A 23,230-nucleotide genomic window follows, 5' to 3' on the forward strand; every position below is an offset into this window, starting at 1 on the left:
ATTGAAACTGGAAACGTAGAATCTTTGTCAGAAAATCTATCTGAAAAACGTCGTCTAGTATAGGCGACATTTGTAACTGTTCAGTGGGTTCTCCGAAGGATGGAAACTTTTACGTGATACAGTGCGTTCAAGCAAAAGAAGTTTCTAGCTTGGAAGAACTGTTTCGAACGTTTCCTTTAATGCATAACTTTGAAAAAGTAGCAGTCAAAGAGGAAGGCACGAACTTGGTAGGAAGTTTGGGCACGCGCGATACCAGTGCAGTAGTGTAATCATAAAGGTTTTATGCAACGAATGTATATTCAAGAATCAAAACTTTCATTTTATGGAATGGAAGTTCTTTCCACCGTCCTGAAAAATATTTCATGTCCTTCCTACTTGTGAACATACGAACTGAAAAATTACTTTTAGGGTATCTCGAGATGTATGATTTTAATTTATTATTGATTTACAAATACATACGTGTACTATTTCTCTAATCATTCTGACTTATGATAGAAAGTTTGTAGTGTTTATTTATGATGTTTCTCAATTCCATTTATGATCATTGAACAATTTATCCCAGGCAATTGTTCTGCCGCCGCTCGCGAAATGGCCACACGAGAACGGATTCACGTTCACCACGTGGTTCCGCTTGGACCCCATCAACTCCGTTAATATCGAACGGGAAAAGCCGTACCTCTACTGGTAAGTGCTCTTACATCAAGTCCTCTACGCGAGAACACCCTCTTGAATCGAAGTGGCAGACTTACCGTTAAAGAAAAGTTTATGTTACTGACTTTCGTGAACAAACGCAGAGAATAGAAAATTTGCAAAAGATAGGTAAAAGAGAAAATTCCAGCGATATTTCTGCGAATACATGTGATCGAAAAGTCCGTTCGACTTCACACACAAAAAAAGGTGCTCCTATTGGAATGCGTAGTATCATAGCAGCAATTTGATCGCATTCTTTCACGAGGAAACAATTCGATTTCTGTATACCCGAGTTCTGTTGTTTTTCGTTTACAAAATAGATCGCTATTCCAATAGAACTAAAACAGGAATTCCGTCGACATTAATCAAATTATTTGCGTCCGAGCTTGTTTCTCTGCTTTCTGTTCATAGTTTTAAAACTAGCAAGGGTGTAGGCTACTCTGCGCACTTCGTAGGGAACTGCTTGGTCCTCACCTCCATGAAAGTGAAGGGCAAGGGCTTCCAGCATTGTGTCAAATATGAATTTCAACCGCGAAAGGTACGCCGTATAGATATTTATGAAAAAATGATCCATTTAAAACAAAAATTCAAAAAACATATAAAGAGCAAACATCAGAGACCGATTTGCTAATGTGTTAGCTTTAACTTCAACTATATGAAAACTCTTTTACCAAGACTCGTCATGTTTATTTTCGCAGTGGTATATGATCGCTGTAGTATACATATATAATAGATGGACAAAAAGTGAAATTAAATGTTTGGTCAACGGTCAGTTGGCTTCGAGTACCGAAATGGCGTGGTTCGTTTCGACAAACGACGTAAGTAATTTCCTGTTTACTAGTGCACTAGTATTTGCGCACCGCAATTAAAACACGATTGAAATTGTGATCACTAAACTGATACATTTAACATCAAAGGAGAAGTAATCAACAGATATGGTTCTAACGTGATTTACAGCCTTTTGACAAATGTTACATCGGAGCTACACCGGAACGGGATGAAGAGCGCGTATTTTGCGGACAGATGAGCGCAATTTATCTGTTCAGCGAAGCACTGACTACGCATCAAATATGCGCTATGCATAGACTGGGGCCTGGATATAAGGTATACTTAATTCAGAAAACCCACAAAAATTTGATTCTTATCATTTATTATGTTTAAATATACTCAAATTTCAAAAAATTAGTCTTTCATACCCTTAGAAGAAAATTGTGCATCCTGGAACACCCTGCATTTCTTTTTTAATGATTACTTCAATTTGTCTATTTCTTACATAAAAATTCATATGTATTCATCTTGTGTTCGTAGAGTCAGTTTCGTTTTGACAACGAGTGTTACCTGAATCTACCTGACAATCACAAAAGGGTGAGTGATGAGCCGGAGCTCACGAGCATGGTGGACCAAAGTATGCAAACTGTAAGCATTTTTATTTTCATTTTCTCCCCGTTTACATTTGATTTGCACATTGTTTAATCACTCTGTTACTGCGTTCGAGTTCGTCAGAGGTAATTACCCCCGATTATCGACCAATCTCTACAAATACCATTAGTACCCAATGAACATGAATATTAAACGTTACGTAATATTAAACATAACGTTTACGTCCATCGATCACGTGTGACTTGCTTGTTTATAATTTTTATTTGACAAACACAATTCATTTTTGTACGAAAATTTATGTTCTGCCTGATGCTTTCTTGTCGAAGTAGACATGTAGCAATACTTTAATTAATTTTGTAACTTTTGTTAAGTAATTGAGTTCCGTGGAAAGTATATTTGCTTGTGTGTATTTTATATGTACGTAGCTAAAGAATCCTTTAGGTGATACAAATAGTCGTTACTGGGATAGAAGTTATTAGCAATGGACATTGCGACTGATGGGTAACTGATACTCGAAAATGACATCGAATCTGCCTGAACGACCCTTTTCAAGATTTACATTGTCTGTTTGAACTAAAATCACGTTCAGTTTCGTTTGTGATGTGTGCCACGTTTGCTTGTTTAACATGTAGTCGGCGATTTGAATAGTCATGAGTAAACGTTGAAAGTTTGCTTTTCTCTGCAGTACTGCTTATCCCACACAAAATTGCTCTCCGAGGAGCAACGACGTACGACATTGTGTACATTTGTTTCTATTCAGTGAACTTTCAAACATTCGTTATGGCTTGCAGAGATTGCATAATTTTGAAAAATATAATTAACAAAGTGTTTGGCTGATGTTAACTTTCCGTTTTATAGGTGCTTTACGATGGTAAGCTGTCGAATGCGATTGTGTTCATGTACAACCCAGTAGCAACGGATTCTCAACTTTGTCTACAGAGCGCACCGAAAGGCAATGTCTCCTATTTTGTACATACGCCACACGCCCTTATGCTGCAGGTATAATTTCAAACGAATTGTATTCGGATTAAAAAGAAAATGGTGGAACGCTAAACACAATCCAAATGTTTTATCATTGTTATAATTTTATTTCCAATAATATTTTAAATATTTTAAGTTTTGTTATCGACGAAAGATATAAATAATGTTAATATTATTGGTTTAATTTACAATTTTTCTTAAGCGTCAACAAATCCCTCGTGCACCCCTAGACTACAAAATTTTGTCACAATTATTGATTTACGGTTCGAGAACAATAACTTTTTGATGCAAGAATGAAGAGCAATTTGTTTTCCATGGCGTTCCAATTTTCTGCACATCCGAGCGTGAAATATCGAACCGTAGGGTGTACGTGCAAAGAACGTTCGAACATTTTACTGTCTATTTGCAGGATGTTAAAGCTGTCATCACCCATTCCATTCATAGCACGTTGAACTCGATTGGTGGCATTCAAGTATTGTTCCCTTTGTTCTCACAACTAGATATGCCTTACGATTGCGTAGAGCCGAACGATGTTAAACGAGATCCAACGTTATGGTAAATACATCACCTAAGAAGGTCTTCCCATTCAATAAAACGAATAGCCGAGACATTGGCATGCGATCTCAAATTTCAGTTCGAAACTGTTGGGGTTTATTTGCGATCTGGTCGAAAGTTCGCAAACCGTGCAGCAACATATGGTACAAAACCGAGGCTTTTTGGTGATCAGCTACATGCTGCAAAGAGCTAGCAGAGACCACCTGACGACTGAGGTTCTAGTATCCTTCTTGGGGCTCACGAAACACCTGGTCACCTGTCTCAGCGCCAACAGCGATTTGTTATTGAAACAGGTATCGATTTAGTCATTAGTTTGCTCCCAGAGTACGAATCAGATTTAATTAGAATTAAGCGTTAAAATCTAATGTTGTGATTTTCGCTGAAAGTAGAACTCGATTGTGATCGAAATTCGATCAGGTTCAAGTAGATCTACAGGAATAAAGATCTTGCACGAAAATGGTAGATAATAATTGAGTAGCTTTTCAGAAATCGTGACAATGCAAATGCGATTATTTTTATAGAACAATTAGGCCCTTTCAGAAAGCTGCACAATTAAAACATAATATGTAAATATGTAACGTAGATCAATTTATTTAAGCAGATTAATGTTCGTATGAAACAAATTAATCACAATTAGATAGCCAACGTCAAGTCTGTAGGGTTTGTATTTCCTATAGTTTACATCGAAATTCCCGTAGCACGATCAACGTTAAAACGTTCCAGCGTGTTTCCCAACTCCACAATATCTCGACACTTACGTTACAACCCTACTCTTCATTTTCCTCCTTTTGTTTTATTCATAATATAGGGGCATGTTCGAAGCAACTGTGCGTTCGGTTGTTTCATAATGATTATAGTTCACTTTTATTATCATTTATCTATCCCGGTAATAAATTTGTTGCATTAGCTTGTATATAATAAAAACTGCTGTAGGCGCTCTGTACATATGAGTATGTTATTCGCTCTTTATATCGCACATTTTTGTTAGTGATTTTGATTCTGTTTAGCATGAGCGACAAACGATTTTTTCACGAAACAACGTTATGTTACTTGAATCTTTGGATCGCATGCAATCTACCGACTTTTAGACTTCCTGATTTCATAATCTGGCTACGCAAAATATTTTTTTGTTCACACCAAATCGCTTTCCATTACGAAAACTTCTACCTCTGTTACTTCTTATTTTTCTGGAACACTGAGCGGAATTCTATTTATCATCGAATTGTCTGAGCCTTTTATTCGAAACGATGCTGTATACGTGAAAAAATTTGAATTTTTTTTAATTTCACTAATTCGCTTCGGCTTCAACTACTTCCTTTCTACGCACATTTAAATATTGATATTTTGTAACGAACAAATACGTCACGAAAGAAAGAAGGATCATTATTGTACAGTATCATTTTAATAATTGCCTACGGAGCTACGAAATTCTGATTTATTTCTCGGTGCATGAATGTTGAACACGAAATGTCGCTCTAATTTTGTTTGCGACAACTTTTATAAATTTTTACGAGATCCAAAAATATTAGGTAAATTTTTCGGCACTGAATATTTTTCTGGTTTGAAATCCCTTCGCCTGTGTTCCCCGTTGCACACCTCGAAACATCAAATTCCTATTCCTATAATTCCTCAACGACAAGATTATACATGTGTGAGCACAAAATTGCCATCGTTACAAACAATTTTACATTCCTTAAAATATAAAAAATGTACTTGCAAATGAAAGCAATGAGCCCGAAGGGGCGGGTATTCAAATACCATAAGAGCATATAAAAGTCGGCTAGATTGATGTGTCCGAAGAACAGGCAGATCCATGGTGATGTAGTCGTTTTACTTTTCATTCCTAACATGGCAGCTATTGGACCACGTTCTTTTTAATCCCGCTCTGTGGATATATACGCCCGCGCCGGTACAGACGCGGCTTTATTCGTACTTGGCCACAGAGTTCCTCAGTGACACACAGATATATTCTAACGTGAGAAGGGTATCCACAGTATTACAAACAGTGCACACGCTTAAATATTACTACTGGGTTGCCAATCCGCGAGCTAAGAGCGGAATCACGCCAAAAGGACTAGGTGAGCAATTCCGAATTATTAAAAAGATTAATCTTCATGTACTTAAGTTGATTGAATGGATCTCAATTGGACGTGCGTGGTTCCGGTTGATTGCAGATGGACCGCGCCCTCAACAGAAGGATATTTTGATAATCCGTTCTTATATTTTGTTATTTCTGAAACAACTGATTATGATCGGGAATGGAGTAAAGGACGACGAGTTGCAGAGTATTCTGAATTACCTAACGACAATACATGAGGTAAAATTAGGAAAGAAAACGTACTAATTGAATTAACAAAAAGACTTAAATTACTTCAGTTGAACTAATCTTTAAATAGTATGATGATAAGAGTTTGAAGATTTTATTATATCTTTCTATAGGACGAAAATTTGCACGATGTTTTGCAAATGCTTATTTCTTTAATGTCGGAACACCCGTCGTCCATGGTACCCGCTTTTGACGCGAAGCACGGTGTCAGGACGATTTTCAAACTGTTGGCAGCAGAAAGCCAGCTAATACGCTTACAAGCTTTGAAACTGTTGGGATTTTTTTTGAGTCGCAGTACACATAAGTATGTGTACAAATTTTGTAGATGAAGTACCAAATACATACATTTATTGCATATTATGCAATCGTTCTAATTACAGACGAAAATACGATGTTATGAGTCCACATAATCTGTACACGTTGCTGGCCGAACGATTGCTGTTGAATGAGGAGACACTGTCACTTCCAACTTACAACGTTTTATACGAGGTACATATTTCGTTATAAAAATAGAAGATCTATTCTTATGTTATTTATTAATTACAATTTTTTAATTTTAAACACCTTTTGTAGATTATGACGGAACACATTAGTCAACAAATTCTCTATGCTAGACACCCCGAACCCGAGTCCCATTATCGTTTAGAAAATCCAAGTAAGTCAACGACCTAAACGCGCCAAGAAAACACAGAATATTCGTTAATGTCTATACGTATTTCTTTAGTGATCTTAAAAGTAGTAGCAACGTTAATACGACAATCAAAACAAACGGAGCAACTGCTCGAAGTGAAGAAGCTGTTCCTCTCGGATATGACATTGTTGTGCAATAATAATCGCGAGAATCGTCGAACTGTTCTGCAGATGTCTGTATGGCAGGAGTGGCTTATAGCCATGGCCTACATTCACCCGAAGAACACGGAAGAACAAAAGATCTCGGACATGGTATATTCGTTATTTCGCATGCTCCTACATCATGCCATCAAGCACGAATACGGCGGGTGGCGTGTGTGGGTAGACACTTTGGCCATCGTGCACTCCAAGGTAAACCATTAATCTAAAATCTATTTGCCCTGTTTTTATATGGCCAATTAATTTTTATCATATTAGGTATCCTATGAGGAATTCAAGCTTCAGTTCGCTCAAATGTACGAACATTACGAGAGACAACGGTCAGACAACATCACGGATCCCGAATTGAGACAGCAAAGGCCGATCAGTACCATATCCGGTTGGGATCAACAGCACTCGGGGAATAATGGTTACAACAAACCATCATCTTGGGGCAATCAACAAAACCATGAAGTGCAACATGTAGAAAGAAACTACAAGGTTCGATATAACTTTAATAAATATCAATAAGTCCATAACATAAACGCAAATGAGTAGTGAAAGTGGAATTTATTTTACAATCACTTTTAGGAGTTCGATGGGACTGAAGGAAACGAACGACTGGAGGAGTCCTGCAGTTGCGATTTGAATTCCATAGATAACACCGAAAGCGATGGCAGTCCAGCAATCGTGAAATCGCATAGCGAAACTCTGGACACAGCTCAGTCAAGTGAAGCGATGTCCTTAGACTCCAGATTAAGCGACAAACCGGAAACACCGACGACGGCGCGAGAAATCCACACGGACACACCAACGATCCTCGAAGAGGGAAATAGCGAGGCGGTCTCCATCCCAACGACACACGAGACCAGCGAAGCGTTATCGATAGGCAGCTCCAGCGACTTCTACAGCGAGGTGCAGAAGATCGAAGGTTCTAGTCCCGATTCGATGACGACGCAGGAAGTTTTGAAGAAAGATGACGAATCGTCGGAACAGAAATCACAAGATGAAACCATCCCTCAACCACCTGACACTGAACAAGCAGAGGAAAGAAAAGAAGATAAACCGGAAGACGTCTCGAAGACAGAGGAAACAATAGAAATACCAAAAGACAACGCAAATACTGAAACTGTCGTTTCTGATGAACAAAAAGAAGCCAAAGCAGAGTCACAGGAAGAGGAAGTTGAAACTGTAATCGAAGCTGCAGTTGAAACTGTAATCGAAGCTGCAGTCGAAACTGAAACCGAAGCCAGAACTGAGGTTGAAATTGAAAATAAACCTGAGACTGAAAGTAAAGTTGAAGCACCTGCGAAAGAAATTGAAGAAATAAGTAAACAAGAGTCTAGCATTGATGACAGTACTCCTTCTGATGACAAGATTTCTTTCGAGAAAAGTAATGAAAAGACGGAAGAGACAGATGCTGAAAAAGCGGATGAAAGTTCAACGGACGTTGTTATTCCAGAACAAGGTGAATCGGAATCGGAATCTGTGCTACCTGCTTCCTCCGCCGAGACACCAGAGCCATTAATTATCAAGGACATCGAGAAGTTGCAATTAGAAGACCGAGAAGTGATCGACAGCGATACTTCGGAAGCGTATTTAACACCAACAGAGAACCAAGACAATTTGGGTGACATGAAATTGAAAGAGGAGGAGAAGATCGACAGTAATATCACCTCGGATAACGAAACCACGGAGAAGCCGGAAGAAAAGAACGTTGACGTTGAGAACAGCGTCGAGAACGAAACTGAGGAGATGGTGAAAAATTCCAGTTGCTCAACTAGCGTAATAGAAAGTACCGAGACCGGTAACGAGAAGAATGTAGACGTAGTAGAAGAGAAGAACGTGGATACAGTAGTGACTAGTGAGTTAAGTAGTGAAAAATCTGCCGTTGACTCTGTGACAGAGGAGAAAAGTGCTGTTATTAATGATAACGAAGAAAATGAGAAGGTAAACGAAAAACATTCAAGGGAGCCGTCCACTATTTCTACTAACGTAAGTGATAATCATGCAGACATTCCGGTGAGAACTGAGCCCGAGGTAGAGGTAACGGATAGTGTTTGTAGTAATAGCGATATTCAAAGTTCTGTAGATAATGTGACGCAAGTGCCAAATCCTAAGCAGCAAATACCAACAATATCTACGGTCTGTGATGCAAATAAAAATATACCCGACGGTGTGCCTCAAATCGTTAATCCTATGGTGGTTACGAGGGACAATTCGTTGTTGAATGACTTAAATCCAGATCATGTAGATGCCCATCGCAGATCCAGTTTGCCGACCGTCTCCTCCGAGAAAACCACCGACGATAATGTTAACAGTAACGAACCTCCTTCTATACCCGCACCCTTACGGAAAACATCGTCACCCCAAAAACGACCAAGGAGTGCCTCAACCTCCACGCAAGTGGATCCAAATCATTTCGGTAGGAATTTACTTTATACGTCGAATACGAACCATCTCTTCTATACGTTGACTCGTTGCGTATTATTGTTATTGTTGCAGAATCGAAACGAGCGAAGCAAGGAAATCCTTCCACGCGACCAATGTTTAGTCCAGGGCCATCTCGTCCTCCTTTCAGAATACCAGAATTCAAATGGTCGTACATACATCAAAGATTACTCTCGGATGTTCTCTTTTCGTTAGAGACCGACATTCAAGTATGGAGAAGGTACGATTTGTTACTTTTTACAAATTATGTATATACCAAGTTCACTTCTAGGCTTTACGTATATATATAAAATTCCGTTCCAGCCACTCCACGAAGTCTGTGTTAGACTTTGTAAACAGCAGCGAGAACGCAATATTTGTCGTCAATACCGTTCACCTAATTTCCCAACTGGCTGACAATCTAATAATCGCCTGCGGGGGATTATTACCACTTCTAGCATCGGCTACTTCGCCAAACGTACGTGTAACTTATCTACAAATTGCTTTTCGATTTCACTATAGAGCCGGTTACCGGGCGAAAGTCCATTTTCACGGATTCTTTTCTTAATTCGTGCTTGGATATCCATAGAGCGAATTGGATGTAATTGAACCGACTCAGGGGATGCCGATTGAGGTAGCGGTTTCTTTTCTGCAAAGACTAGTCAACATGGCTGATGTACTTATCTTCGCCAGCTCTTTAAATTTTGGTGAACTGGAAGCCGAGAAGAATATGTCTAGTGGCGGTATTCTAAGGCAGTGTTTACGACTGGTTTGTATTATCGTCCACACAGTAGTAATATTTTTATTTCTCAAATAGACACGACACTGTTACCACACTGTGTAATCGGACTTTTAGTACAATAGTCGATACAATAATATTATAGTCGATCAAATTAATTTTTTTTTATTTATTTGCCGTTATCTAATAATTGACATATTTGTTAAACTGTAGAAAATTGTTTCAACGTGCACTATGAAAAACGAAACACGCTACATAATTACACGAATATTAATCACAGATGAACTTCGTCTTTCAAGATATAAAAAAGATAGAAATGTGATGTAAAGAATAGAAAAAAATGCAATATAATTTTGAAAGACGAGGACTGTTTTTAAATTAGAACTGTTATAGATTGATCATATAGACAGTATTTTATTTTTATCAATGTTTCCCTCATTAGCGTAACTAAGTAAGGGCCAGAGTGAACCGGTTACCCCAAGAACATATACTGACCGCCCATTTAGCGATTATTGACCCTTCTGTTATAAGAAATGAGTTAATTCTTGAGTTGCAATTGAATATACAATGCAGTTGAATGCAAGAAATAGTGAAAGGTAGGACAGAAGATATGGCCTGGCCTATGTCAGCAAAAAGTATTAGTTACATTAATGGTTTCACTGTATTATCGCATAAATGATCTATTATGAAAATCTATGTACATGATTTATCAGAAATCAGAGCAGGGTAGAACGAGAACACAATTAAAAAACTTATTTAATTCTAATGGAGATAAACATTTTAACGTTACAGTAGTATACAAAAAAATTCTTAGAGATAGTTTAGTTTTTTAATCAGCAGTGTGTTAATTAGTGGTAATAATTCAAGTTTCCGTATGCATACAATATAGAACTACAACATATATGTTTATACGTATATCTTTTGTTATATTCATCTGATTAAAAATGCTTCTATAGGTCTGTACATGTGCCGTTAGAAACTGCTTAGAGTGTAAAGAACGTGGCAGATCGTACAGCATGTTAGGTCGGCAGATTGGTACTAGTAATAAATCACAGCACATACAGTCTCTCATACGAGGAGCTCAAACATCACCTAAGGTATGTCTCAATCAATCCGATCAAACTTAAATATAGAGAAATTACGTTTATACATATATTATATGTCATGTCATTATAATCGAGAAGTTATACACACCATGTATACTTATCCAGAGAACTGTGTCATATAGCAAATAGTGATTACAGTGATCGTTCACGTTATTCATAGACAAGGGTAACCAAGGCGTAATTTGTATTTTTTTAGAACATAGTGGATAATCTGGCACACCAATTGAGTCCTGTAAAAGATCCTGAGAAATTGCTACAAGACATGGACGTAAACCGCTTGAGAGCTGTGATATACAGAGATGTTGTAAGTATATCGTGTACCAACTAAAATTTGTAAATGTTCTCATTTCGAATTGTCGAATTTAAAAATTTTTTCTTTTTTTAATTTCCAGGAAGAAACCAAGCAGGCTCAGTTTCTGTCCCTCGCTATAGTTTACTTCATCTCTGTACTAATGGTATCCAAGTACCGTGATATACTCGAACCACCAATATCACAACGTCCACCAAGTCCAGTTCAAACGATACAAACTAACGGTGCCAGTTTGAGACCGGGTAGCCCTTCAGGTAAGATACATTTTAATATGATATTTGTAACAAATAATTTATGAAAACCAAGTGACACAAAATAAGGCTAATAAACAATTGGTATAAGTGCTTATTCGTATTTATATAATGGGAGAGGGACAAACCACAAAGAGCGTTGTTTCATAGTAATCAAATTGTAGTAATTTAACGAATTTGAATACTAGAATAAAATAGGATCGATTATTAGTAGGAATCTAAAAAACAAAAGAAAAACATTGATACATTCCGAACAGATTACAGAAATTAATATTGCCGTTGACATATGCATGTCCAGTTCCAAATATATGTATATCTATACTCTATACTAGTCTTAATAGACTCTACACAAAACTGCTTTTCGGGCCAGGATAATAATATTAAATCGTTACTTCAAAACTCTTACATGTCAGATATGCATTATTACGTTTTGTATTTACTCTATCTGTGATATACTATACATTTCTAGTTTTTAAACGTGATACAACATTAAAGCATGATTTGTTACCAACGAAATGGTCATGTATCTCATGTTATACAATTCCGAAATACCGAGGAGGTGATTTACATCATAAATAAAACCCCAGATTCATGCTAATTGTAATTAATCGAAGTGATTGGACTGTAATTGGAATTAACCGATACAATTTTATTCATAACTCAAATGTGTGTATGCAAATACGTAGCGCGGCTGTGGAACACTAATGCACTTTAACTGTATAGCGGCAAATCGAACAGCACAACACACCGAATAGAGCGCATGTCCAATTGCACTGTATGAACTATTTTTCTATTCATCTGACAGTGAGAGTTTTGATGTTTGTCGAATGCATTAGCACTTTTTCTGTTCGATTTAGATACATTTGTTTTAAATGTCACTATACGTTATTTTTGATACGAGAAAACAAGAATATCGATCGCGAGATATGAAACAAAGCAAAACAATTTCGATGACCACGTGTGTTACATACATACATGTTTCTTCAAAAACAATTGAATGTTTGATAATATATGTATCATTTAAATGTTGTATTTCAATGATATGTGCTATCTATAAACACGTACCGTGCGCCGTCCGATGCTCCTATATTTGATACACATATTTGTCCTCTTTATGCAGTACATTAATTCAATTGTCTTTCCGAGAGAAATACAATTTCGTCGTGGACTCTGCTAGGTTTCACTCTATGTTAGTTATTCAGTTCTGAAATTATGAATATTTTCTGTACCAATTTGAAAGTCTCAATATGTAAAGATATCTCTATTTATATAGACGTATCTAGAAAAATGAAATTTGACGTAATTCTTTCTTTTCTTTCTTTGGTAATACATTGATAAGTTCTAATAAAAGGGTTCAGTAGTATTTTTTATAGTATTCAGAGTTCTACGTATTGAAGCGCTTGTAAAAATATGCTTGATTAGACAGAGTGGAACCCAGTAGAAAAAAATATAGTCAGATAGGAAGGAAAAATGCACGAAATACAAGACACAAGAGTCAATTCACGATCGAGTATCGTGGTAATGTGGTTAAATGTGGTTCCTCAGCAGATGGGAATGGTGGTGGAGGAGGGCGGCCCCTGTTTCCACAGTGGTCTCACCACGTGTATCCACAGTTCCTCCCGGGATCTCACCCTAACGCCAATGCGAATGCCAATGCCAATGCCAACCACCACATGAACCAGCACCACCACCAGCACCCGCTACCGGCTGCCAGGCACTCGAATCGCCAGCCCCCCTCCAACTATTATCTCCCGAATCACCACAGTAATCATTATAACCATCATCCGAGTAACCATAACTACCATCGTCATCATCATTACCATCATCACAATAACAACAATCACCATCATACGCTTCAAAAGCATATCGATCAGCCCCGAAATCTCTGTCATAGAAACTCCGGTGTTGGTTTGCAAGGTAACTCGATTGTCCGAACGTTGTGTGCAAAAGAAAACAAAACACGGAATGCACCAGCTCTTGTTTCTTTATATTCGCCTGCTAATATTTGTTTGAATTGAACAAACTATCGACACGTCTTCAGTTGTCCTTGTTTTTACATTCTCCCTCGTCAGAGGGTCGTTCTTATGCTTCTCTTCTTGGTTGTCTTCGGCCTTTCTAGCCTTCGTCGATATTTCTGTCTGCATGTTTTTTGTTCATTGAACACATTGAGTCACGGCGCGGCTTGATCTTTCGTTTCACGAAAATAAACTATTTGATCAGACTTCTAGTATTTTTGTATGATTACTATTTTTATGTTCAGGTTTTCCTTAATTTTATAAAAGAGAGATGAAAAAAATTGCCTTCACGGAACATTTGTTCATTATCTTTTAATTAGTTATACTACGTGAATGTTGTTCATAAGCTTGAATCACAAACTGCGAATGAATATGCATCCTGCATTTGCTATATTTTCGAGCAGTCAGGAAGTCTGCATGCCTATTATCTCACAGTGCAAATTCACACGAATACTATATTCATTTTGCTAACAAAGAATATAAATCCTCTTTAATAATAACTAAAAATTTAATAGTAAATGACAGCTAGCTTGCATGACCTGTTCTGCTAGCTAAGAACCTGCAGAATATTATACCTAAAGAACAATACATATTTCTTTGGAATATTATTGCAATTATTATAATGAGAGTAAAAACTGAAGACATTCGCTACTCTTATGCATGTGAAGGGGTTTCAATTTTTAATAATACCGTTGCATTTACTGATTTTTTTTTATTTTGTAATACCCAAGAAAAGCGAAACAAGAGTAAAAAATTGTTGTTTCTTTCCTTTCCGTTTTAATTTCCTGCACCACAATGCATTTTCTTCCCATGCAATACGATCGACACGAACGAACCATAGAACTGTCGAATGAAATTCTGTCGCGGTAATTGCGATATTCGTAGTTAACGAAATTGTCGATCGCATGATCGTCCATGTCAGCCTGCTTTGTAAGACAAAATAATATCGCGACTTTCCAAGGCACGCTTCATCATAACGACGAAATTATGTTCCCAGGAAGCGGAGGTATTATGAGTCAAGCCGGCTCTCAGGACGACGGTGAATACGAAGTGATAATAGTTGACGAGAACAATTCGTCGATCCTGGCTGATCACGATGTCACATCATCCGGTCCTCCATCAACCAAGGTAAGCGCTCGCAGTTTTATTCCTTCGACTCTCTAGCCGCGCACCGGTTTTAAAGAACGTAAAAGATCTACCGATACGAAAGATGCTTACGTCGGAATTAATTGATCCGTTATTCTCAGGTAAAAGGAAAAAATCTTGCAAATATATTAATGCTGTTTTCATACATGAAATTAACGAATAACATAGCGAAATTTTGATTTTCTCGGTATATATGTACAAAACTCGATGTTCGAGGAGATTTGTGACAACTTTACTTGAGATTGCATGCTTTTGATGAGATACAGTCAGTATTTCGTTGTATGTTCATTACGATTAAAAATAAGGTGTAATGATCGTTTCGAAGTATTTCGGATGTACACATAATTTTGATGGTGACATGACTATTGCACCTCTCTTGTCACGCACGATCTACGATGAAATTGGCACTATTTCGCCCACGCGATCAGCTTTGCATTCGTTTATTCAACTATCGTTTCCCGACTACTGTAGATAATTGAGAAGCTGAAATTCTTGACACGTGTCTCTGTTGAAATTGTTAATCAATAAACGAACGAACTGCATGCATCCCAAGTACTAACAATAAGCAGTAGATCTTTGACGGAAACATAATGGTAAAAGAATGTAGATTACAAGTCCACAAAATGATAGTTCCGAAAAAAAATTTTCCTTAGAAGTAGCTCAATCATATCTTGGTAGTTAACATATATTAGCCAACCGCAATCTTTGATCTATTTAAAAAATGTAACAGATTCTGCTACATTCAGCATGTAGTGTTTACTTAATTGTTAGTAAAATATCTTACCAATGTTCTTTTGCACTTAAGTAGTACAGAGTATTATCTAATTACACGTTTACAGTTCTTACTTTCGCACGTAAAATTATCTAAAAATTGTCGACGATCCCATAACACTAAGAAAGTACATCTTAGGTATATCTCGATTCCCTCGAATGCGTATATGTATAAATCCGATGAGATCTCTAACGAGGTGCTAAACTTATCTATCTATCTGTAATACTTTCGAGCATGCGACACCCCACGTTCTTTAATCTTTAATCTTTGTGAACGTTAACTTCCTCTGCTTGCATTACTATGCGTACTAACTATTGGTTCTGAAGGGAGGTCACAGTGGTGTACCTCGGCCACGGACTATTCTCGAGGATTACACCTCGTCAGAACCAACGCTTGGCACCTCGACAAGACCCACTGAACCACTGCCACGAAATGTCCAGGTAAAACTTTGACTTTGACTCGGACTCGGAACAGAATGATTTTGAATATCAGAGAAAGATTTTATACACCAGAAAGAAAAATAAATGAAAGCGGATGTTTCTGGAGATTAATCATTCAATTAATTATTTCCATCTTTTTATAAAATAAAAGTAATTGTCTTGTTCTCTCTTTCATTTAACCAAAATTAAGAACAGACAACACAACTACTAACAAATGACCAGTCGACGGGTTTAATTGCAGAAAACAGTATGAAAATAAAATTGATCCGTTTATTAACTAGTGGCTCATCCTTATTTTTAACGTTCAGGATGTAGCTAATGGTTACGATTAAGTACGACACGGCGGCGTAGCCGTTACAAATTTCGTAGTTTGAAAATTAATATAAAAAGCTTTTCTTGTTTACATGTAAATTAGATGACTGCGTATTAGTGGTATTACGATTACTAACTGCATGATGTCGAGTGCATAGCACGCGAGTCTTAATCGCGGAATATATCGTTAGATACTCTTCTTAAGTAAACGTTCTTTGTATTACTAAATAGAGCGTGTTTTGTTAACAAAATTCAGTATTTTGTATCAAGTAGCAAAGTAGCTGTAGTGTCGTTTACAATAATCTCAATTGAAAGTAACGTTGTTAGATACACTTCTATAACGATGAATCTATTTCCGAAGGAATTGATTTAACGAATCAATCGAAATTCTTGAAGTTATATTAACAGATTCTTTTCAATTCCACTTCAGGATCATGCTAAAACCAATGAAATTTCTATTTCTAAATTTTTACAGATTCGTATATTACGGAGTCGTTCTTTGTGTAATTTATAAAATTGCTTAATAATATACCGTGATTTCATTTTATCAGAGCAACGACTCCAGCGAAGAAACGGTGCATCGTAGTAACATAACTGCGGATGCGACTCCGTCAGATGTAACCACAGACAATGAGAACAAACATAACTCTTCCGAGGAGGCTTGGACAGACGTGAACCTGAACGAAGACGGGGACACGATTCCGATGACGAATCAAAGGGAAGATCCGAGAAATATTCACAATATGGCACAGTCTCGTGGTAAGAATATTTTTAATACAAATTTTTATTATTGTCGACAATAAAATTCTAAATACGACGTTCACTTTTCGAGTTTCAAGATCACGGATAAAGATTTCTCCCATGTATTTCTACTCTTTTGCTTAGTTTTCTATTATCCTCAATTCTAGATAACTAGAGCGTAATAACCTTTAGATGTTAAGACTAAAGATAAGAATCTACGAACTACCTGCCTAGCAACTATTTTCTCGGATTTGGATCTAAATCCCCAATAATGATAACATCTTCAACTCCTCCTACCCCTCTTGAATATTCAATAAGCTTCCTCTAAAAAATTTTCAATTCTTGCTTTCGAGTGAAGATATTTCGTTCTATTAAACTGGGGGATACGATTTTCAACCAAGACCTAATTCAATTTCATTTTCTTGATTTACAGGCGATATTCAAGATAGCGAGGGCAACGTGTTGGACCAGGGAATGATGGGAAATACGGAACGCGGGGAAAAACCTTCCGGTGAAATCTCGGTGGTCCGCGTGTCCGACAGGTTAATGATGACTTCCTCTTCGCCACGACCGGACGAGTTACCAATAAAAGGGTTGGTCGATCACTTACCTGTTCCGACGCCCTCGCGCGAGGCTTCGCTCACGCAGAAGCTGGAAATGGCACTAGGTTCCGTTTGCCCGCTATTGCGCGAGATCATGGTAGACTTCGCACCATTCCTTTCGAAGACACTCGTTGGTTCCCACGGACAGGAGTTGCTGATGGAAGGCAAAGGTAGGACTCGTAAGTGCAATCTAGTCCATTAACCTACTTATATGTTCGATGTGACTGCTTTTCCATAACACTGATTTTTTTTCATAATACTGGAGATTGAATCTAACGAAGATGTACGAATTGTTATCTTTCTCTAAAATTATATCATTTTTAGTAATAATAATAATAATCAATAATATATTATATGCAGTCATCTCCGGATATATGGCCAACCCCGGTCTCGCTCGGTGGCCATATATCCAGAAATTGCTGTATAATAAGTTGTCTCTTGTATTCAATCTTCAGTTGTTTAATTATTTATTTTGGCAAGTAATTATATGTTATAATAACTACAAGTTTTATTCAAAGTATCGTAAGAAGCATACCTGATATAAATGCTAATTGCTTTTCATTTACTGAATTTTTAACACTGGAACTACCACACTAGTCAAAATGACTGGTTCTGAACGGAGAAATGCACGTATAAAAAATAGTCGGTGGTTCTAGTGTTAAGAGCTATCCCCACTCGCAAAAAATGGTATAGTGATGCTTTACGTATTTTTGTTTAGAATAACTATTCGCGAAAGAATTAACGACCATTAAAATAAACGCATCACACAACGCCTGCTCAGAAAGCTAAAGTGGATATTTTTACTGTTACTGCCATCTGTTAATGAAAGCCATAAATCCTCTTTAAAATATATTGCCATATATTACTTTTATAGTTTGTGCAAGTTTGTCATCGATGTTTGTATGCATGTGCTTCACTTTACAATTTCTTTTGCCAAAATCTTTGTTGGCAAATATGTTCAGCGTTAATAGTTTAAGAGACACGATGATTCTTGAGCCGTTTATTACCCACACCCGGCGTATACATATATTCCTCTGCTTATATCTATCTCGGTTGGTCGCGTCGGATGTATTCAAATTAGTCAGTTTATGGTTTCGCTTAGAAAGATGGAACGTGTACCATGGGATAATCGTCGGACATTTGTATTCAAGTGACGCGGCGCAGTCTGTGGCACTTTGCGAGCATTTTATATTCGTGGTACGTCGCGCATAGCGGCCGTGCCGTGTATCGATGCACTTTTATTTTTAAACAATGCCCGAAGCGTTTATAAATCATCCGATCATCTATGTCCTCTTTATTCGCTTCTTGATGTTTTTACGACTGCGTTTCAGCCGTGACTTCTCTCTCACTGTCTATTATTGCGCTAATGCTTCAAATTGCCCTTGTCCGATGCGATCGATTATTCGAATAATAAATTAATGGAAGGCGACGACTATTTTACTTTTAACGTTTTCCTTGGTTCTGCGCCAGGTCTGACCACGTTCAAAAACAGCAACTCCGTGGTGGAACTGGTGATGCTGCTTTGTTCCCAAGAATGGCAAAATTCCTTACAGAAACACGCTGGTCTGGCGTTCATCGAGCTCATTAACGAGGGAAGGTAAGAAGGGCTTGTTATGATGATCGTTAGAAAGGCGAAGTTATAGTGCGCGCAGTAAACCGCGCGTTCAACCGAACTCGACGTTCCCGTAATATGTTCTATCGTAAAAGTTTACGTTTATGCCGCGCAGGTTACTGTCTCACGCGATGAAGGATCATATTGTGAGAGTGGCCAACGAGGCTGAATTTATACTGAATCGGATGAGAGCGGACGATGTGCTGAAGCATGCCGACTTTGAGGTATCTGAACTTTATTTCAGATAATTTGAACATATTTGCGCTCTAAATTGGTTGTATCGTTGAATGCAAAATTTCATGTGCGTTTTAGTCGCAATGCGCGCAGACGTTGCTCGACAGAAGGGAAGAGGAACGGATGTGCGATCACTTGATTACGGCAGCACGAAGACGAGACAATGTTATTGCCAATAGATTGTTGGAGAAGGTTCGAAATATCTTGTCCAATAAGCATGGCGCTTGGGGATATGTGGATCCAATGGCTGCAAAGTAAGTTCTCCTTATCGAAAATAAATCTTTTTTCGAAAATAAAAGATGTCGATTAAAAATGGTATTCGATGTAGAATGGCCGAATACTGGAAGCTAGATGCTTGGGAGGATGATGCACGTAGACGTAAGCGTTTCGTGCACAATCCACTAGGCTCGAGCCATCCCGAGGCTACCCTGAAGGCGGCCCTCGAGCACGGTGCACCCGAGGATGCGATTCTGCAAGCGCGTGAAGAATTTCACGCGCATCTCGCAGCCTCGCGTGCACACCAGCAGCAATTGCAGTCGGCGGATCTGATGGACGACAGTGAGCTGTTGTCGGACGACAGGGATCTAGATAACGACCTGACGGGTTAGATCCTTTGCATTTTGTTCGTGTGCATAGTGTGAAACGTAATGCGTTCTAGTGGAATTTGGATTGTATAAAACGCGTGCGTGTGCGATTTTGGTTATACCTTGCACGTGTGTTGAAATCGAAATTGTATTTCGTCAGGTCCAGTAAACATCAGCACGAAAGGAAAATTGATCGCTCCCGGTATCGTGGCACCCGGTATTATCTCCGTGACGTCCACGGAACTTTACTTCGAGGTGGACGAGGACGACCCAGAGTTCAAGAAGATCGACAGTGAGGTAAGTGCACAACAACTGTATTTATACTTTGCACTTGTTGTCAATGCAATCATTAATTATTCTAAGTATGTGGAGTGTGTCGATGACGAGTCTGCGAAGCTAATCGATTATTGTTGGCAACTCCTTCATACTTGGCCAATTTAAATGCGGTCCTTATTTTTAAAAGCATTCTTTCTTTCGAAACTCGAGCAACCGTTCTAACTTTCGCGTTTTATATCGTACGTTGGTATTCGATCACGTATATTTATCGCGTATCACACGCAATCTTAATGATTAATTGCTATGTCTGTTTCTTCGCGTTAAGATACCGTCTATTACATGTATTTGGAGCAACTTGTTGCATTTGCAAAGCTATCTCTTTGAAATATGGAGGCTCACAGATAACGCTATTCTGCACCCTGAAACTAGGACCACGCACACTCGTTTCATTAAGAATTTATTTCGCAAAAATATGTAGCCTCAAGCGTTTAATCTCAGTTAAATCAGAGAAGAAACATTTACAATAATTCTACATTTTATCATTTTATACGTATATGTATTTATATTATGTAAATTTATATATCTATGTTATTTTATTGACATTGCAATTTCTTACGAAACGGACTATTCGAGACTATCCAATTGAACAGCACTGTTATATTATATGCACTACAGTATAACTGATTAGTCAGGCTATTGGCCGCTTACGGTGGTACGCGACAAAAGGTATTAATCATAGTTGGGGGAGGGGGGATTTGAATGAATGTAAATCATAAATGATGAGACGTGGCGAAAGCTTCCACGATACTGGTGTGCTCGAAGCTGAAATTGGCCCGGACGTATTCTTGTCTATCAGCGTGCATAATATAGTCACGTAAGGTGGTCACCCAACTTTCAAGGAGCAAGGACCAAAAAGGAAAAAAGAATGGCGATGGAACGAAAAAAAAACGGGCAAAAAGGAAGGGATAGAGGCGGAGAGATAAGGCCCCGGAGAGAACTAGAGGCCGATTATCATATATCGGTCGTAGATCTCACGTTTGTATAACTAGGGAATAAAACAAACACAGAAGGGCCCCATGGGGTCGGACGATCTTCAGGGCCGGCAATTATGAGCCCCCCGCGGGGCCCGGTATCTACCTAGCTTGCTCTCCTCTCTCATTCACTCTTTCCGTTCGCGTCGCATCGCACCGCTTCTCCACGTACCGAGAACGCATTGGTGGCATAGGTGAACAGACAGCACCTCCTCAGGAATGCGCTTTTCCGCCTATCTAGCAACTATTGCACGTCTACGCACGGCATGCTGTTTAAATGATCCTCTCCGTAACCGATGGAAATCTCGTCGATCTAATACCGGGTCGGATATTTATGAATGCCAAGGTGTCGCGTCTTCGCGTCTAGTCTTATGGCTGGTTAAAAATTTTATCGCTCCTCGAGGATTATTTGGGCTCGATCTGTCGTCTCTGATATATCGGGAACAAATCTATGGTCGTGAACAGGAGCATGAGTTCATTCGGTTTCTTAATTAGAAACCTGCTGAAACAAAAGCATACTGAACCACAGACTTCTACACGAACACGTTTGGAATCTCGTAGATAGTTAGAAACACGAAAGGAAAAAGTAACCAGAAGAAATAATAAGAAAAACAAATGCAAAGACTGGAGGGAAGAATGAATTAGAAGAGGAAGAATGGAATCTGAGAGAAGGAAGAAGAGGAGATAGAGGAGGAGGGAGAGAGAGAGAGGGCAGAGCAGTGTACGATCGAGACACGTTCATTAGTTGAAGATGTCCCGAGGGTAGGCGGCAGGCTTCGTCGAATTCGTAGGCGATGGATCACTCGATAGTCGAGCCGAGACTTAAGCGATCGTAATGCGCAGCCTGCGAGGATAGGCTGCATCGGGAGTAGCCCCAGGGAGGGGCTGCATATCGGTGAACTCTCTCTCCGGTTCACCAGCTCGGGCCTCACCTCCTTCGCCGATCGCGCCGATCCCCCACCCCTGCAGCTTCGAGCTTTTATAATGGTCCAGGCAAACGTATTTATCGTGATTTATTGTTTACACGGGTCTCCTTTCTCTCTGGTTACCTTTATCCTTCTCCGCATCGTGGCTCACCGTTTCTCCTTCAACGTGTTCTGCGCTAGAGATAGAGGATGCACACCGTGCGATTACGTCCGATGTAAATTATCGATCGTTCACGGGGAACATTAATATCTAAAACAAATAATGGACTGTTACACCCTGAACCCTTTTGAGTTCTGCGCACGCGGTCTTTCTCTCATTCTTCTCGTTCGGTCGAATTCCCATTGATCTGTAAACGTTTTCTTTTCATTTTGTGAACGAAGTGAAGCTTATTTTTTTTTCGATCTGTGCTTTTCGCCAGCCTTTGTTTAGAGGCAATTAATTTCCATGTACATTTCCCACCGTTGTAACGTACTTCGGTTGTAGCTTTACAGAGCTTGATTCATATCCCGAATGGGAAAATCGTCCGCGAAATGGAAGATGTGTTTCATCTGTTCTGTGAAATCGCGGTTTAGAGAATCGTTGAAGGATATGAATGCAGGTCACGGCGCTTAAAATTCTGCCTTTACACAGTTATTACATCTCTTGATGATGTTTGCACAACGATGCACGGGTTGCGTGTTCCCTGAAAAGAGGGGCAGCTCGGTAATTGCCGTGCTTTCAGGCACGCACGGTACTCTCGTTACACCGCTGTGCACCGCACCGGTGCCCTCGAGATCTGTATGTCTTGGGTAGAACGTTGCTTAAACTTTACACTTCTTTATGGATGTGCATCTTTAGAAAATACGGGGAATGTAAAATGTGAAGAGAGTTAAAACGTACTCGCACGAAACTCGGTTTCCCTCGATTTTATATCCAGCATACCTACCATGCAAGGAACGCAAC

General features: G+C 38.8%; 1 protein-coding gene and 1 long non-coding RNA gene across 21 annotated transcripts in view; one reads left to right on the forward strand and one right to left on the reverse strand.

Moving 5' to 3' along the window:
* Positions 1 to 17,720, reverse strand: part of LOC113464200 (uncharacterized) — a 59,923-nt gene extending 42,203 nt beyond the window's left edge. The window contains exon 1 of the long non-coding RNA XR_003389045.1: positions 17,633 to 17,720. This is a non-coding gene — a long non-coding RNA (uncharacterized LOC113464200). The remainder of the gene's footprint in view (positions 1 to 17,632) is intronic.
* Positions 1 to 23,230, forward strand: part of rg (A kinase anchor protein rugose) — a 269,667-nt gene that overhangs the window by 185,659 nt on the left and 60,778 nt on the right. For 4 of the 20 annotated variants that reach the window (XM_018022957.2, XM_018022951.2, XM_018022956.2 and 1 more), the window contains exons 6-37: positions 563 to 684; positions 1,102 to 1,228; positions 1,389 to 1,508; positions 1,648 to 1,794; positions 1,999 to 2,106; positions 2,929 to 3,069; positions 3,461 to 3,606; positions 3,686 to 3,899; positions 5,432 to 5,684; positions 5,781 to 5,923; positions 6,046 to 6,236; positions 6,313 to 6,421; positions 6,506 to 6,587; positions 6,657 to 6,973; positions 7,040 to 7,261; positions 7,352 to 9,185; positions 9,266 to 9,431; positions 9,515 to 9,668; positions 9,780 to 9,959; positions 10,886 to 11,026; positions 11,232 to 11,339; positions 11,428 to 11,599; positions 13,142 to 13,513; positions 14,609 to 14,739; positions 15,856 to 15,969; positions 16,833 to 17,040; positions 17,456 to 17,803; positions 19,095 to 19,221; positions 19,352 to 19,460; positions 19,549 to 19,724; positions 19,799 to 20,073; positions 20,215 to 20,351. In XM_018022957.2, the coding sequence (XP_017878446.1) occupies positions 563 to 684; positions 1,102 to 1,228; positions 1,389 to 1,508; positions 1,648 to 1,794; positions 1,999 to 2,106; positions 2,929 to 3,069; positions 3,461 to 3,606; positions 3,686 to 3,899; positions 5,432 to 5,684; positions 5,781 to 5,923; positions 6,046 to 6,236; positions 6,313 to 6,421; positions 6,506 to 6,587; positions 6,657 to 6,973; positions 7,040 to 7,261; positions 7,352 to 9,185; positions 9,266 to 9,431; positions 9,515 to 9,668; positions 9,780 to 9,959; positions 10,886 to 11,026; positions 11,232 to 11,339; positions 11,428 to 11,599; positions 13,142 to 13,513; positions 14,609 to 14,739; positions 15,856 to 15,969; positions 16,833 to 17,040; positions 17,456 to 17,803; positions 19,095 to 19,221; positions 19,352 to 19,460; positions 19,549 to 19,724; positions 19,799 to 20,073; positions 20,215 to 20,351 (7,194 nt within the window). The remainder of the gene's footprint in view (positions 1 to 562; positions 685 to 1,101; positions 1,229 to 1,388; positions 1,509 to 1,647; positions 1,795 to 1,998; positions 2,107 to 2,928; positions 3,070 to 3,460; positions 3,607 to 3,685; positions 3,900 to 5,431; positions 5,685 to 5,780; positions 5,924 to 6,045; positions 6,237 to 6,312; positions 6,422 to 6,505; positions 6,588 to 6,656; positions 6,974 to 7,039; positions 7,262 to 7,351; positions 9,186 to 9,265; positions 9,432 to 9,514; positions 9,669 to 9,779; positions 9,960 to 10,885; positions 11,027 to 11,231; positions 11,340 to 11,427; positions 11,600 to 13,141; positions 13,514 to 14,608; positions 14,740 to 15,855; positions 15,970 to 16,832; positions 17,041 to 17,455; positions 17,804 to 19,094; positions 19,222 to 19,351; positions 19,461 to 19,548; positions 19,725 to 19,798; positions 20,074 to 20,214; positions 20,352 to 23,230) is intronic. The other 16 variants (XM_018022954.2, XM_026812752.1, XM_018022953.2 and 13 more) reach the window with 13 other exon arrangements.

This window comes from Ceratina calcarata, unplaced genomic scaffold (assembly GCF_001652005.2).
Source record: "Ceratina calcarata isolate Rehan_Ccalc_2016 unplaced genomic scaffold, ASM165200v1 scaffold297.2, whole genome shotgun sequence".
Lineage (NCBI taxonomy): Eukaryota > Metazoa > Arthropoda > Insecta > Hymenoptera > Apidae > Ceratina > Ceratina calcarata.